This window comes from Eleutherodactylus coqui, chromosome 1 (assembly GCF_035609145.1).
Source record: "Eleutherodactylus coqui strain aEleCoq1 chromosome 1, aEleCoq1.hap1, whole genome shotgun sequence".
Lineage (NCBI taxonomy): Eukaryota > Metazoa > Chordata > Amphibia > Anura > Eleutherodactylidae > Eleutherodactylus > Eleutherodactylus coqui.
This window is the reverse complement of record NC_089837.1, coordinates 194,262,440-194,280,505: the sequence shown is the minus strand read 5'-3', so window position 1 is coordinate 194,280,505 and position 18,066 is coordinate 194,262,440. Positions and strand designations below refer to the sequence as shown.

General features: G+C 43.3%; 1 protein-coding gene across 1 annotated transcript in view; it reads left to right on the top strand.

Annotated features, from left to right (window-relative positions):
* The first annotated feature begins 17,717 nt into the window (after window positions 1-17,717).
* Window positions 17,718-18,066, top strand: part of TBX18 (T-box transcription factor 18) — a 37,401-nt gene continuing 37,052 nt past the window's right edge. The window contains exon 1 of the mRNA XM_066605022.1: window positions 17,718-18,066. Coding sequence (XP_066461119.1) covers window positions 17,877-18,066 — 190 coding nt within the window. The 5' untranslated portion in view covers window positions 17,718-17,876.

Below are 18,066 nucleotides of genomic sequence, written 5' to 3'. Positions count from 1 at the left end.
ATATTCATACAGTTTTTAGGTTACATTTTTATGGGGTTTTTTTTTTTAGTTTTTTAAGTTGCTCAAAAGGCTGCCACCAGATGTTTGTCAGCAGTGAATAGGAGAGTATGAAGCAGTCTATGCAAGATGCATTTTGGGGGTATTAAAAGATGAATCATGCCGTAGGTGTGGCACTTTAGAGAACGGTTTCGACCTATAGGCTGCCTTCTCATATAATGGAATACCTACAGCAATTCCACAAGGATTCTACAGTGGCCAAATCCATCCCTAAACATGGAGATGTGCTGTCGAATGATCGCGTTAATGATCAGTCATCCCCATTGAGCAGATAATGTGTCCGTGTACATGGAGAGAACAAGTGCTGACGGATTTGCTCATTGACAATCAATGGTCGTTAGCACAGGCAGATTATCTGCCTGCGTACAAGAACCTTCAGAGTCTATGTCTGCAGGACCTGGTGAAGTTCAGCACCCCTGCCACCAGGCAGCAGAGACATTTACTAACATTTGGTTACTATTTGGCAGTTATGTTTTCACAGTATGACATTTTTTGCCCCCATTTAATATCGTATTATTTGGGCTTTGTACTTTAATACAATTTAATAATGCCTGCTGTTAATTGGCACTATATGGTATAGATGTAGCAGCAGTAATGTACATTGCTTTAGGGCTACAGGGATAGGGTGGTGCACCTGCACTATTTGTGTAGCACAGCCAACCATTTAAAGTCAAGGCAAAAGCCATGCTACGCAAATACTTTAGCAAAGCTGCACATAGGGCGACTGCATTATTAAAATCTTAACTGGTAAGACATGATTTTGAATTATGTAGTCAATTTAGCTGTAGAACTTTTATTTTTCCTTTTGTGTTAATTTGTAACATATTAATATGCACCAAAGTTCAAGGCACTGGCAAAGTGTACTGCTCAAAACTTTACTTCACAGCTCAGATGTTTCCATACTCTGAAATACAACTTTTTTTTTTTTTTAAAGGAACTTTATTTAGCCAGAAGTTGATTAACCAACATACAAACATAGGCAGCTGACACCACAGGTGTCAGATTCAGTGGGCATTACATTGCATGATAAAACAGGATAAGAGTAGGCGTTACCTGTATATACACGCTCATTTCTTCTTGATACATAGTGCCTGGCTAGACCTTTTTTTTTAAACTTAAACTTCATCAATTGTTACTAAACAACAATTTAACCTTGAAATGAATTAGCTGTAATCAACCAGGAAAAGAGAAAAATGAGAAAAGAAATAAAGGAAAGTTAAAGGGAACCCCCCCCCCCCCCAACCCAACCCTCTGGCACGACTCTTCTAAGGAAAATTGTGTAAACACAGAAAGGTTCTAAGAATAGAGTTTTAACTTGGGGAACAAGTTGAACAGATGTCCTTCATTGTGTCCTTCCCTCACTCCCTCTCTATCACCTAGCTAGGCTCTCCCGATGCCGTCGCAGAGCAACTCACCCAACCACCCCAAATCTTATCAAACTTTTCAGGACATCCCCTGGCCATGTATGTCAGTTTGTACATCGGGATTTCGGCGTTGACCACCCGAACCCATGCATTCCTGGTCGGCCTCCCAGGGTGCTTCCAGTTAAGTAAAATGACTTTTTTGGCATAGAAAAGTAGCAACTTGTACAATGTACGTGCTGCTGCGGCCACCGGCAGGTCTCCAACAAGCCCAAATAGGCACGTTCCAGGATGCATGATCCTCGGTGCCCCCAGATGCGTTTCCATGAAGACAAGCACGTCTCTCCAGTAGTCCTGCAGGACTGCACACCCCCAGAACACGTGCATGACCGTCCCATCCGCAGCCAGGCATCGCGGGCACGTTGCAGTAGAGAGCAGCCCCATAGTACACAATTTAGAAGGAGTGTAATATATACGGTGTAGGAACTTGACTTGGATGAGTTTGTCTCTCGCGCTAACCAGGGGGGGACCGGATCCACCTAGTATATCCTCATCCTCCCCTTCGGTCAGGTCAGGGATATCCCCCTCCCATCTCCGCACGGCCCTCTCTCCCAGCGGGGCCAGATGTTGCGCTATATGGGCGTAGAAGCTCGACAGCGGTTTGACAAGATTGCACATCTGCGCCAGGCCCTCCAGCCGTGTCATGGACAGTGGGATAGACAGACCTCCAAACTGAGCCCTGGCCGCGTCTCGCAGCTGGTAATATCTAAAGTAGGAGTTTTCAGGCAGGCCATGGGCTATTCGTAGCTGTAGAAAGGTGCAGAGCGTACCCTCGCTGACTATATCCGAGAGGACATTGACACCCCAATGCCTCCAGAAGGCAGGCTCTGGGAGGCGCTGGAAGTGTGGCAGTTTGGGGTTATTCCAGAGAGGAGTGTGTGGGGATCGCGCAGTCTCCCCCTCAGTGGACAGTCTTCTGACCCAATGCCAGATTTCCAATGTTACCAGCATGGGAGTCGGCAGGGGAGCAGTCGAAGATGAGGGGCCGCTCAGCAGCAGCCCCCGTAGGTTCTGAGCAGGGTCCACCATTCTCCACTCCAGACTCACAGCCGGGTTGTAGTCTGACGAGGATAGCCACCACCCCGCATACACCAGCTGGCTAGCCAGATAGTAGTAATAGAAGTGTGGTAGGGCTAACCCTCCCCCGCTCGATGGGAGGCACAGAGTCTCCAATCTGATCCTGGGTGTGGTGCCCCTCCACAGTATACGTAACACAATCCCGCGGAGCGTAGTGAAGAATTTTTTTGGGACTAACGTAGGGGAGTTATGCAATATGTACAGAAATTTTGGTAGCAGTTTCATTTTTAACAAGTTTATTCTGCCCACCAGGGTAAGCAGGAGAGAAGCCCAGCGTGTCGCCACCTCCTTGGGCCAGCCCAGGAGAGGGACCAGGTTGGAGTTGTAGAAGGTGGATAATTCTGCTGTCACCTTTACCTCCAAGTAGGTGGTCTGGGTTGTCCAGCTCAGCGGGGTGGGCAGGGGAAGCTCAGCGGCCACAGGGTCCACCACCAGTAAGTGGGTCTTGTCCCAGTTGACCTTAATGCCTGAATGCGTACCAAATGCGCCGAATATGGCCAGCGCTGCGTTAAGAGAGGCCTCCGGGTCTTGAAGGAAAAGAAGGGTGTCATCTGCATAGAGCGCTATGCGCTCTTCGTAGTTGTTTAGTTTAAATCCTTTCACTATTGGTGACATTCGGATTTGGATCGCTAGAGGCTCTATGGCGAGGGCAAACAAGGCGGGGGACAGAGGGCATCCCTGTCTTGTGCCTCTGCTCAAGGAAAACTGGGTAGAAACATGTATGTTAGTCTTGATGTTGGCTACTGGGGAGTCGTATAGAATCTCAATCCATTTAATAAAAGTTGGCCCAAATCCGAACCGCCGCATCACCGCCCATAGGTACTTCCACTCCACTGAGTCGAAGGCCTTTGCCTGATCTATAAATACCAGAGTGCGCTTCCCGCAGTTAGTATGTTTGTATGATAGGTGGTTAAAAAGCCTTCTCAGGTTCATATCCGTGCTTTTGCCAGGCATGAAGCCGGACTGGTCAGCATGTATGATCTCTTTCAGTACTGAGTTTATACGCGTCGCCAGTATTTTTGCAATTACTTTAACGTCATTATTAAGGAGGGAAATAGGGCAGTATGAGCCGCAGTCCGTGGGGTCTTTTCCGGTTTTAGGGATCATTATTATTAGGGCTTTACGCATTGTGTCCATTATCGCCCCCTCCTGCAGAATAGAATTATATAATGTGAGAAGTCGTGGGGCCAGGGTTTCCACGTTTTTCTTATACCATTCCCCAGGGAGCCCATCCACACCCGGTGACTTCCTATTGGGAAGGGCCTTTATGGCTTCCGTTATTTCGTCTATGCCCAGATCTCTATCCAGGTGGGCCGCACTGTCTCGGTTCAGCAGAGGGAAGGGAATGTCATCTAGATACGCCTGGAGCTGCGCATCAGTGCAGCTCAGTCTGGAGGTGTATAAGTCCCTATAGTATTGGGCGAACGCTTGATTAATTAGTTTGGGATCGTTTAGTAGGGTGCCCGAGCTATCTCGCACTGCTGTGATCGGCGGCAGTGTCTGATCCTCTCTAGCTAGGTAAGCCAGTAAGTGGCCGTTCTTGTCTCCCTGATCAAAGATCCGGTGGCGGGAGTACAGAAGTTTTTTCTTGGTGTATTCAATAAGTAGTAATTTATATTCCCGTCGCAGGGCACCTAGGGTTGAAGTAGTTTCCGGGGAGGGATCTGCTATGTGTCTGGCCTCTGCTAAGTCAAGGCGGCGTTCCAGGTCCAAGCGGCTGGCTCCCAGGGACCTTCTGTGTTCGGCTATGGCCGAGGCAAAGGATCCCCTGGTGAAGGCTTTAAATGCGTCCCATACCACCAACTCTGGGGCCGTTCCCTCATTAACCTCCCAGTACATTTCAGCCTCTTGTTCTACATATTCGTGTACTTCTCTTTGTTCTAACCATAGTGGGCTCAGTCTCCATATAGGGCGACTGCCCTCAACTCCAAGGTCAAGAACCAGTTGGAGCGGGGAGTGATCTGAAATGCCTCTGGGCAGGTAGGATATGTCGCGGACCATGGGGAGGCAGTCTGGGGAGCCAAAACACAGATCTATACGCGAGAAGGCATTATAGGTCGGAGTGTGGCATGAGTAGGCTCTGTCGTGTGGTAGCCGCGCATGCCATATTTCTTGCAATAAATAGGAGTCGGCCCACCCAGGCAGTCGAGCCCGTGCGGAAGCAGCTGGAGTGAGACGGTCCCGCACCGGGTCTAAGATCAGGTTAAAGTCTCCCATAATTACTGTTGGGGCCGCCTCAAGGAGGACCACTCTTGCCATCACCTCATGGAGTATTTCAATATTAGCGGGGGGTGGTAGGTAAATGGTTACTATCGTGAGAAGGCGACCGTGAAAGGTGCCCTGTAGAATCAGGTAGCGCCCCCCAGGGTCTATATGTATTTGACGAAAAGCAAACTGGGCTGACTTTGCCACCAGGATGCTGACTCCTCGGGCATAGTTTGAATAAGTCGCATGGTATGCTGCGCCTATAGTTGCTCGCTTAAGCGCCAGTGTCCTCGAACCTCTAAGGTGTGTTTCTTGGAGTAGTATGATGTGAGGGGAGTGAGTTTTGAGGAAGTCAAAAATCAGCGCTCTTTTAATTTTAGAATTTAGGCCCCTGACGTTCCAGGAGACCAATTTTAAGTACATACTAGCCATTGTCAAAGAGCTGGACATTGTTCCCACAAGTTCCCCGTAAAGCGTTTAAGAGAGAGTCGCGCCAGAAACAACTAGTAAAAGTTACAGAGTAGACCAAAATCTGTTCACATTTGCCAACCTCGAACCAATCCCTCCCTTCCCACCCTACCCATCCCCCCGAACTTTGGACAGGTTTCAATCCCATAACTCACAACTTTGTAGGGGGCGTAAGGCCTAGCCCCCAGAGAGAGTCAACAACAAACTAGGACAGGAGAATGAAAAACAATAACAGCGGTCACAGATATGGGAATGAAATCCCCCCTGTGAATAAACAGAGACAGGATCATGTGCGTGTGGGCTGCTCCAATATGGACCATAGGTACCCAGCACAGGCCCCTGGTCCAGCCTGGCCCTCACAATCCGAGACAGAAAAGAATAATCTTATAGCAGTCCACATTACTTTACAGTATCATTGTCTTCAGCTGCCGGCCTTCTTATCTAACGTGGAGGAGGGGGAGGGGGAGAAGGAGAGGACAGGGGAGAAGAGGGTAGGGGGGAAAAGGAAAAATTAAAAAAGAGTTAGGGCCATACTCCTGCTTGAGGAGCGATTCCAGGAAGTCGCAAGGATCTCTGCCCTCAGCACCCTCCGGCAATCCTATAAATCTGAGGTTGCATCTAAGCAAGCGGTTCTCCATATCGTCCAATTTCCTACGCTGCGCCGTGAGGTTAGAGTTGAGGGTGCGCACCTGATCTGAGAGTGGTGTAACAGTGTCCTCCAAGTTAGAGACTCGCGTCTCAACCTCTGTTGTGCGCTCTCTCAGCGTTTGGACGTCCGCTCACAGTAAACCAAAGTCTGACTGTAGTGCGTCGATTTTTTCTGTGAGGGCAGAGCGCGACTCTGTGATTGCCTTTAGTACATCGTCAATAGTCGGGCCGGATACAGAAGGCGAGGCTGGTGCGATTCCCACAGAGGGTGCGTTCTGTGGGCTGGAGGGCGCGTTAGGCCTGGGCTCTGTTGAGGTGCTGGGCCGAGAGTATTGCTGCAGCTTACTGGTTATTTTGGCTTGCTTGCTGGGCGCCATCGCGCTAGGGGATAGTAGTAGGGGATGTCCGCCGGCTTGAACTTATGGGATGTCACGGGGGGGATTCATGCGCAGTTTAGGCTTTAGTGCATAGCTGTTGGGGTACAGTCATAGTGTAGTAGTATCTATGCGCCATCGACACGCCACCCCCAGACGGCAGTACGGGGCTCAGTCTGTAGGTGTATGTAAGACAATGGGTTATAGTCCCGGAGTGTCTCTGATGGAGAGGTTCGCAGGTCCAAGTCCCTCTCCGCCTCCCGCACTATCCGTCAAGAGGCGAAGTGCATCAGGAGGGAGGCAGGTAATTGCCTCTGCTTCCCTCTGTTTAGGGGTAAATTGTTCTCCCGGGGGAAGGGGGGGGGGCTCCGCGTGCGGTGCTCCTCTCTGTGTATATGGCTTCTTCAGCGCACCCCCACTGTCCCTCTCTCCTCTGTGGCCCCCCTTACACCCCTTATTTCTCCTCTGCTAGATGGTGTTTGGCTGGGGGGAGGGGTAGGGGCTGCCCCTTGCTGTGACCAACGGACTGGGATGATAGCCGCAGGGAGCCCTCTCCAGGGGGCTTCTGGTGCCCCAGATGCAGTGTTACAGTCCTGTGGGAGTGGAGGAGCACAGGGGGGGGGGGCGCCGAGACCGGCAGCGGCGGCCGCCGCGTCACTCACCCGGTCTGCCGCTGTATGGAGTAGGCAGCCAGCCCTCTCCACCTCCGCTGGTGCCTCTGTTGTGGTCCCCGCTTCGGCCCTCTGAAATACAACTTTCAATACTTTACTGTGGCAGTGCCTTGGACTTTGTTGCATATTGGTCTTTGAGGGGTCTACTGAAGCTCAACCAAAAGCAAGCATTCAATTTCTTCCTCGGCTGTGCATGTTGCTTCTGATTGATATATTATTTTGTAGCACGCTGAGATTTTTTTCCTATTGCTCCCTCTCCAGCAGCATGTAGTCACTTTCCCTGCCTTCCCCCTTCCCTTCCCCTTGCTGGCTCTCTCCTCTAGCTGTTTGCAATGGGCGGGCAGAGCTCCGCCCCCTCCCATTGCTGGCTGCGAACAAGGGGCCAGGAGTGAGCAGGAGCTTAGCTCCACCCCCATCCCGCCCCCTCCAATTGCAAACAGACAGAGGGGAGGAGAGAGCAGAGAGACGGTAAGTGGGAGGGAAGGGGGCGAACAGCTCAGATGGTAGCATATATCGGCCGGCCGTGAAAACGGCGGCTGACATACACTCATGTGAATAAGCCCTAAGGCCTATGTCTCATGATCGTATGTGTGCAATATTTTGCACATGCAATACGCAGCGAACAGAGCCTGTTTATTTCAATGGATACATTGAAATGTATGTATTTTGTGTGTGCATATGGTTCGCACAAAAAATACTCTACATGCTCTATTTTCCTGTGCCTTTGCGCATGAAAGTAGAACATATTGAACTAATTAAATGTATTGCTTACTTCAATGAATGCGTGTTTTTTTGTGCACAAAAAATACAGTAATACACACTTACATGTGCAATTAGCAATGGCTACTGCACAAATGCGTACGTAAATGCACTTACACTCATGTGACACCAGCCTAAGCCTAGGTTCACACAGGGCGGATTTGCCGTGGTTTTGCCACAGCAGATCCGCCCGCGGCAAAACCGCCCGCAGCCACTAATCTCGGGATTAGCCAGTCATGTGGACGAGGTTTCTCAGAAACCTCATCCATACGGGACGGCTAATCCGCTGCGGTAAATCCGGTTGAAACCGCGGCTGCGGCGGCCGCGGCTGCGGCGGCCGCAGCCGCGGTTTCAGAAGAAGCAGCATGTCTGTTTACTTTCGTTTTTTTGTTTGTTTATGTCACGGCCGCGCTCTCCTCTATGGGAGAGCCGGCCGCAACTGAAAAGCAAGCGGCCGGGCCGCTTCAAAGCCGCCGCGGCTTACTCCCGGCGGGAATCTCGCGTTTTTTGCTGCGGCCAAACCGCGAGATTTCCGACGGGAATACGCCAAGTGTGAACCCAGCCTAAAGGTAAACATCATAATGATATATAATGGATTAAAAGATTGGACTTGTGTTATCTTCAACCTCTGTTACTATATAAAGTAATAGTGCGCATACTTATGGTATGTTCACTTATAACATAAATGTTACGTATTTTCTACACTGAATTTCAGCACATAAAATCCGCATCATTTACAGTCCACGGCCATGTGGATGAGGTGTTAACAAATCTCATCCACGTGGTGCAGAAAAATTTGCAAGAGATCTGCAGCAGAATTGACATGGCCATTCATTTATTCCAATGCGGATTTCCCTTCTTCAAATGATAAAGTGATATCCGCATTAAAATTCTTGTTAGAATCCACATATTACATGTAGATATTGATGGAGATTTTGATAAGTAACACATTTAAAGAAGCCATGCAAATGAGTTTTATTCTCTTGAAATTAGCTCAGAATGAATCATAGGAACATAGTATTGTAACAGCCGTATAATTATTTTACATTTCAAAGCAGTGTTTCTTGACTTGTCTTTTGAAAAGACTATACATATTTAAAGAACATTCAATCCAATACAGTATCTTTTAACATTTCTGTAAAAAGAAGCAGGAAAAAATAATAGTGATTATTTTTTCATGTTTGCGTAGCTTTTCCAATGACTGCTATGTACGTTGTGGAGGCAACAATATTTTTCTAAGGATATTCTTACGTGTCAGCAGCTATTCTGCATGTTAAACGATTGCCTTTAATAACAGAATGAGAAAAAAAAACTTACACATGACTCTGTATTGCTGGCCCACCAACCAGTGATAAAGAAACTGAATTAGGGTATAGCTGAGGAGTGATAATGCTTTCTTCGCACACTTTTCTCTGTGGCTTTGTTGGGGGGAGCTTGTAGAAGCACTATGAATTTTGTCCATTCTTCTACAGTGAAGGCTATGAAAAAATGAATGGACAAAAATCATACCTAGAGCCTGATACCTTTTGCAAAAAATAGTCGCTGACCCAAAAAGCAAAAGTACTGTTTGTAGTGCATTTTAGATTTTCCTATTGCTTTGCGGCTAAGATCTGGCTGCTGCATTTTATGCTTAAAGAAGTACAGCAAATAACACCATGAAAAGTGCCACTGAAAACATGACGTTTTCCTAAAAATTCTATGTATAAAAATTGCCCAAAGTCACAATATAATTATCAATAAAATGGCATTTTACATGTGATTACTGCTTGTAGGTATCTGCAGACATAAATATAAACTGTAGCATTTTAGCTTTTTAGTTTTGACCCCTGAAGCACAAGATTCTCCCTTCCACTTGTATCTCTCTAGCCTTGTGACAGCATAAGGATAAGCTACTATAATACAATTGAAGCTGCTTTCTGTAACTGAACAAGTTACAATTTGGCTGCAGTAGTTGTACAAATTAACAATAAATAGGTATTACACAATCTTTTATCATATTAGAGATTGATTAATTAACTTGGTGTGTTTTATTGCCTCATAGGTATAGTTTAATAATCTGTCTTATTGAAATATGCGTGAATCAATAAAATGTAGCCATGTTACAAATATATACCTTACTGCCTCTCTATGTATATTGCAGATTTTGTAGCAACTTGCATCTGGCAAGAACATTTCATATTTCTGCAACTGCACATAAAGTGTAAACAGGTATATTAAGAAATTGACCTTAAAACATTTCCTAATAATTAGGGAAAAATATTAAAATAACCTTATTGTAATTGCCTTGAATCTGTAACATAAGATTGGTGTCTTATATAGCAAACAATTATGTAATAACGCAATTTTTAGTGCCTGGAACCAGTGGCATTCATCATCTGTGAAATGCAGAAGACAGAAGTGATTAGATGCATACTGCCATGCCTCATATGCTCACTCTTACAACTTTCCTGAATGGACAGGATGTTTTTCATTCTTTGTGAACATAACTGTTTGACAGACTAGAGAACTTCCATGCAGGAAACATAAGTAGATAAATACTCCCTGAACACAGCAGTCCCTAAGATCTGACCTCCAGCACTATTTATGTTAGAAAACTATAGGGACTCCATTTGATACTATATGACTCCCCTAGAAGCAATGATTTTAGGATAGATTACCACTGTAATATGGCATTCAATGGATCATGCCACAATTCTGTATTAATTCGACAGGAAACCTCCATATGAAATCTGGATAGGATATGACATGACATTATGATTGGTAGAGGTCCTATCTCTAGCATTTATGAGAGATCAAGGTCTTTTTTTTTTGCTTATCCCCACTTCAGACAACCCACTGTGCCCACAATGAAGCTGGGTTGTACTCCCTGCACAACAAGTGAAATATATCATCACTTTGCAGAGGTAGAAATTGGAAAGGATTGGTGATGATCCAGGCAGCTGCGACAGCCAGTGGCTGAACGACCTTGTAATAACATCGGCAAGTTCATGTGGCGATTGGTAGCCGCAGTTGGGCAGAATTTCAACCGCAAGCCTTTTTTCTTGTGAGGGAAAACAGGTTTTACATACAACACTCTAGATGCATGATCCATCATAATCAAAACATATGTGATAAATTTTCCTGATGATTCAGTTAATTTGATTTAATTAACTAATATGAAAGCTGATTGGCTGTATCAAGTAAACGTCTGCTGGTAATTTACCATTATTACTAGTACTCTGCTTTGCAGGTGAAAGAAGGGATACAAGTAAAGGCTCCATTCACACGAGCATTTTTATGCGGCTATTTAGCCACATTTTTATGTCACATGAAAATCAGGACCAACTGAAGCATTGGCTTCCACTGTATTCAGTCAGATGACGTTGGGCTGAAAACAATAGCGCATAGGCAACCGAAATCGGTGACCGAATTTATACGCTGCCGGAAAACATAGGTCTTGACCTATCTTTCGACCGATACACGCTGGCAGCTCCCATAAACTTCTATGGGAGCTGCAAAAAACAGGAGGGAGTTTAATAGCGTCCAACGTGGGGGAAAAGCTTACAGTAGCCTCCATTCAGGCATTAGAACTCATTCTGAGGATTTATGCCGAGTGAGGGATTTCCTGGCTGTGGCGTATTTTTTCCCTAATACGTTGCACCTGGCCATGTGAATGGACGAGAAAACACTAAATAAGCTCGGGACTTGATTGCGTCTTTTCTTCATCCACATGATTTTAAGGTGCATGCGGGTGACCGTAAAAACGCATACGCTCGTGTGAATGAAGCCAAAAACTGTAGATTTTCCCTAACCTTTCTGCTGTATTATTATTACTATAGTACACATTGTCCCAGTAGAGCCTATGACAACATTTCGTCACCAGTACAACCTGTGGACCATTTGTTTAGCAAACTGCTCACATTTGCTGCTGTGCATTGTATTCTTTCTGTCTCTTTTGCTGGAGTTAGGGCATGATCCCAGCTGACAAATGTATAGATAATTGACCAGATTTATCTGCCTCTGCTGCTGCCCCTGGGAAAATAACAAATTGTGGGCACTGTGTACAAGTCTCAGCAATCCCAAAAGAATCCAAGGATACTGTCAGCAAATATAGATAATTCCAACATACTGAATAAGAAGCATTAATTTCTATTCTGTTAAATGCAGCATACCACTAGCTCCTCTACCCAAGTGAGGAATAGATATACTCCAATTCCCATTCATCCAAACATATTCAGAACTGTATGTCCATCCCTTTTACATTCAGCAGATTTACTAGAGCGTGCTATTACATTTATATACATTTATTAATATAAAACACAGTCTGATTCAATATATCAAATTGCAGCTGTAATATTACCATCAAATATTTGGTATCTGTAGTATTTGTAGTCACAAATATTACAGCAGTAAGGTTATAGCCACATACATAGTAGATGAAACTTTATATCTCATATATTGTAACGTATTTATAATCACATATATTTAAACTGTAACTTTATAACCATGTATATAATATACTACATCAATAATCACATATGTTGTAGTTGCAACATTGTAGATTTATAACACATTTATTGTAACTGTATCTTCCTAAGTCATGTATATTCCAGTTGTATAAATCATCACATATTAGCTGTACCTTTATAATTAAATAGCTGTAACTTTTAATCACATATATTAAAACTGTAACTTTATAATCACATGCATTACAGCTGTAACATTAGAATCACATAATTGAGGCTGTAACTTTATAATCATAGACATTCTAGCTGTAGGTTTGTAATCATAGCTATTACAGCTGGAGCATAATAGAAATAAGATATATAAAAAATGATAATATCCAAACTATGTATATCTTATCATCAGATTGATTCCTGCAGCTATCATTCTGCAGATGGCGGTGTAAATTATAGATAAGATGTAAGTATTTGCAGCTGGAGAATCCCAAGTGCAGAGTCCTGTAGGTTGGATTGATTTTAATGAACATCACTGGAAGCATCCATGTGGAAAAAGGACCTTTCACATGGGACAGAATTATTCCACATGGACATTTCTGCATCACAATGTTATCCCTATGGGGCTTAAATTTTGCACCTGTTAAAATCTATGCATCTTTACTTTATATCGCCTGATTAAATTCTGCAGTGGAAAAACATCTTGTGGAGTTGTTGTTGTGGATTTCAAACATACAGGAAATGTAATTCCGCAATTAAAGTCTGCAGAAAAAAGTTTTAAACTTTATTCGGTACGCATTCCGCAGTTAAAAATGCAACAAAATCTGCACTGATTGACAAAATCCACATCTGCACTGTGTCCTGCAGAAACTTCTGTCCCATGTGAAAGGTCCCAAACAGTGATACCTCTTTATTTACCCCAGCTAAATGCTACAGGAGGTGAATGTGCAGCATGCTGGTGAATTGAGGTTTTATTCATGATGCCTTCAGATTTCACCAAAAGTGAGGACTAGGGAGGCTTCAAAACAATTTGAATTACAGCAATATTTTAAGGCAGGGCAAAAAAAAAAAATAATGTATCTCTGCTTCTCCTGGATTTGTTAGAGTCTGCTCCTCTTCATTTCCTACAAGGAATGCTCTTCTCCAAGCTCAATGTCTTTTGCCAGATTTCATTATTGTCGAGGCAGAAATATTTACTTGCCTCCCAATAAGCAGGGTGGATCTGTCCTGATGATGAGTGTATAATTGTCACATTATGAACCTATAGATGTCACAGGGATGTGATATATGGTCATCCTTTACCTATGATGCAGTAGTATTCAGACTTGTGCAGGCACTGCAGTGAATTACTATGTTAGGTGCTATAGACAATTAACCTCACTAGTGATCTTGCTTCACATGTAATGATAGCATGCTGTCTGCAGACGATGAGCTTTTCTGAAAGTCTGTAGAATAAGCTGCAAATTCACTGCACTCCCAAAAAGAGCCCGACTGTCAAATGTGTCCTGCCCATCTGATCACTATATATCTGCCAATCATATGCTTTAATATTCTGCAATTAGATACAACATGTATTCAAGTGTCCAATTGTATTTCATGAACCTGTATACAAGATTTCAATACTTTTCCCTTCTACATCAGTCATATTATACCTAGACATGTTATATGAACATGCACAGGATAAGCTGATTTTTAATGTAATGTCAGGTACTGTATATAAGAGACAGGCTCTATGGCAATGGTCTGCAACCATTAGAAGTGAAACTATAAGTCCTAGCAAGTCATGCGAGTTTACATTTTCATGTCACAACGGCTCGGGGACATGAAGTGGCAGAACATTGCTTTATCATGTGTCATATGGTCATTTAATTCTCAGTGTCTGCACAGTGAAAGCAGCGGGACATTTACTGCATGGAAACCTCTGACCTACGGTCACTTGCCGGTTGGTGGGCAATTTGCTGTAGCTTGACGTATATCATCAATTGTTTATGCCAGAAAGGATGAGCAGGCAGCACTCATGAAGCAGGATGATGCTACCTGATACTATTGGAAAGGAGACCCCCTTGATATGACTTACAGCAGGGAAGATGAGCTACAAAGCCCCTTGCATTGTGGCAATTAGTACTAATGCTCCTCTGTACTAAGTGTCGGAGGATTTTGGAGGGGAACACTTGTTAGGTCTGCTGGATGTATCAGCAATAAAGTCCTCATATCCCTCAAAGGAAATGATCTGATAATCTCATCACCATTCCACGTGAGGAAACAAGACTGCAATTACTGACCGAAAAATCCTAGCATATGAGCATCTAATGATGTGAAGAGAAGAATAAAAAGAATACCAGACACATTGACTTGGAATAGTATCATAATAGAATAGTGATGATAATATTAATCATAATAATCAACTACAGCTAATACTGGAGTTTACAACAACCAACTACTACTATAAGAAGAAGAAGAACAAGATAACTAGGCTTTTTCACCATTATTGTTTTAATTTTTAAAAAATCTAATACTAATGCTTAAAATTATGATAATGAACTTTTTGCTATTTAGTATAACTACAATAATCCCAATAATAGCAACCACTACAAATACTCGTTACAACAACAGAAGTAACAGTAGTAATACTAATAATTAGTGTTAGTAGTAATATTATTACTACTTTTCAAAATAAACTGATGAAATAATCTTATACTAATACTCAGCTAGCACTATTATTTCCTACCTAGGATTGCTCATATTAACACTACTACTGCTACTAGTAGTAATAATATCTACTAATATTAATAATTTACTACAATAATAATAGTATGCTTTTGGTGCTGCTGGTACAGGTTACTACTACTAATATTAATAATGAGTATATTAACTATTGCTATGTAATAAATGCGATACATTAACAATAATAACATAAACTATTACCGCTCGCTACTGATAACAGTACCAGCAATTATAAGAAGTAAACTTAAATAATAAGCTTGCCAAATATCTGAAGTATAAAGATTCTGGATGTTCGTGTTTTACAGTGTTGTGAGTTCATCATCATCTCGCATAGTACTGCGGTTTGTAAGACATTAGTTATTTGTCCAGGGAGACAAATGCCATGTTATATTACACTTTTATATCTGCTGATTATTCTTGTATGATCTTTAAAGTACCCCAACTCTAACACCAATCTAATATATTTTTAGTCTTGTATTCATTGTTTTGCATTTAATGTGGAAATTTCTTATATCGTTCCAGGCTTTCGGAACCTGCAGGTCGACTTTTATTATTATTTCTGATATCATAATCACAATGATGGTAATACTGAGCTTTACATTTATTTTCCACGATAGCTGTGCAAACAGATTGCTGTTGTTCTGCATCATACTGTATTATCATCCTTGGAGATGTTCAGTCATCAGTTTTCAGAGTTGATGATGTTAAAGTCTATAAAGTAAAACCAAGTATAGAGTGCACATTGGCAAAGGTATATATTCTACAAGTACAGATGCAAGTCTTCTAGTACCTAAAGACCCAGTCCTAGCCTTATGTTTAGTTCTCAGTTCTCAGGGTTATAAGGCTTTCTAGTACAGAGAGACTATGCAGCATCTACTACATATTTTTACTCGCTGCCTACTAGACGTTGAAATTTCATCAACTTCACCGGGATTATAACACTCCACTGCATTATAATCATGTGTATCGATTCATATATCTAACTACTACATTAGTGCCATTACTACATCTGTATGTATTACTGCATTAGTTATATTACTATCTAATACGTTGGTCTCTTTGTTTCAAAGCAATATAGTAGGGAAGTTAAAATTACCGGCATGGAATATAAATGATCAACGTTCAATGTTAGAATGGAATATCTTAAAAAAAATGGAGGGAAGAAAACATAACAGTATTAAAAATTATAATTTTGTTTTAAATTCTGTTTAAAATACAGCGATATAATTAGTGACGACCATAATAATAATACCTCTACATGTCTGTACTTTTGAATAATATCTGAGGCTAATGTGTGGCAAAGAATGGGTTAAGAAATAAAAGCGGAGCTGGGCCACATGTGTGCAGAGGCTGAGAGCCCCAGATTCTCAGAGCTGGGAGTGAGAGAAGGATGGGGGACTGTCAGGAGAGCTGTGAACTCCTCCATCCCGTTGCACCTCTACACATTTAACAACTCCCAGCATAAACCTTGTCAACCTATAAAGAGGAAGCCTTAACTTTTTATTAAGGTGCTAAATTCGAGTCACAGTGGTGGAAACAGCAATCTTCTTCAACTTACAGGAAGGGCAAAGCCTCTGCTGCTGTGATAAAATTATACTGTAATTAGGTGAAAACTTGACTAATTGGGATGAGAATAGAAGCATAAAACGCTGAGCAGAACCAGAAAAAAACTAGCATTGTAATGATGCTACTAGCTATGCAAAATACTGGAGTCACAAACACATCGAGACCTTTGTGGCCTCCTTGTCCTCCCTACTCAGTGTTATCCAGCCACTTGGCACAACACGCTCATCTTGGTCATCTAAGCACATCATAATACATATGTATTCCTCAATGGCTACAAATGATTTCACACATACCTTTTGAGGCATATATGATCATTTATGTGATCATTTTAATTGAGAAATTCAGAAAATTCGCATTAAGGTGATGCCATAGATTTAGCTTTTGCTTTGCTCACACACACACACACGTATATAATGATCAATACAGTGGTGTCACAGATAACAATGAGATTATCTCCATATGTCATATATCACAAATGATGATCACTACACATGGGAATTGAAAACGGCAGTATGAGTGGAGTCAATAATGATGACCATTACACATAGGAGTAGAGAACATAGCAGCATCAGTAGTCACTGATGATGACCATTAAACACAGGAGTAGAGAAACAGAAGTATGAGTAGTAACTGATGATGATCATTACACATAGGTGTAGAAAACAAAGCTGTATTAATAATCACTTATGATGACCATTGCACATAGGTGTATAGAACACAGCTGTATGAGTAGTCACTGATGATGACCATTACACATAGTAGTAGAGAAAACAGCAGTATTAATAGTCACTGATGATGACCATTACACATAGGAGTAGAGAACACAGCTATATGAGTGGTCACTGATGATGACCATACACATAGGTGTAGAGAACACAGCTGTATTAGTAATCACTGGTGATGACCATTACACATAGGTGTAGAGAACACAACTGTATTAGTAGTCACTGGTGCTAACCATTACACATAGGTGTAGAGAACACAGTAGCATGAGTAGTCACTGATGATGATCATTACACATAGGAGTAGAGCACAGCAGTGTGAGTAGTCACTGATGATAACTCTTCCCTCAGCTAGTCTGTGGCAGCACTCTGGGTGTGGACAAATCTTAGTTCTGACTTTAAACCATTACATTATCTTTCTTCACTCACAGCCTAATTAGGATGTGGCCCCACCCCTTGTGAAGCGCTACAGCTGTGGTTGGTCAGCAGGGAAGTGATTGACACATGTCAGCCCCTCCCCGCCCCTCCGCTTTATTGTCACTAATGAGCAAGTTGTCTCCAGCGCTGTCCTGCTCTCCGGCGCTGACAGATCAACGCTACAAGTAACAATTAGCCGCTCCTCCGTGTCACCGCACCGGGCACCGGGAGGGAAGACACCGCCCGGCTCTGGATTACACTTCTCCCGCGACTGCACAGGGGGCATGTCATATATGTGTGCCGTGTGATAGCGCTGCTCCATATATGAGACATGGCAGACAAGAGGAGGTCACCCTGCACCATGAGCCTCAAGGCTCACGCCTTCTCGGTGGAGGCACTCATCGGGGCTGAGAAGCTGCAGAAGAAGAAGCGAAGGAAGCTGGACGATGGGGACAGGGAGGGCGCCGAGCAGTCCGGGGCCACGGAGCTCGAGCACCCGGTGTGCAACATGCTGCCTTCCT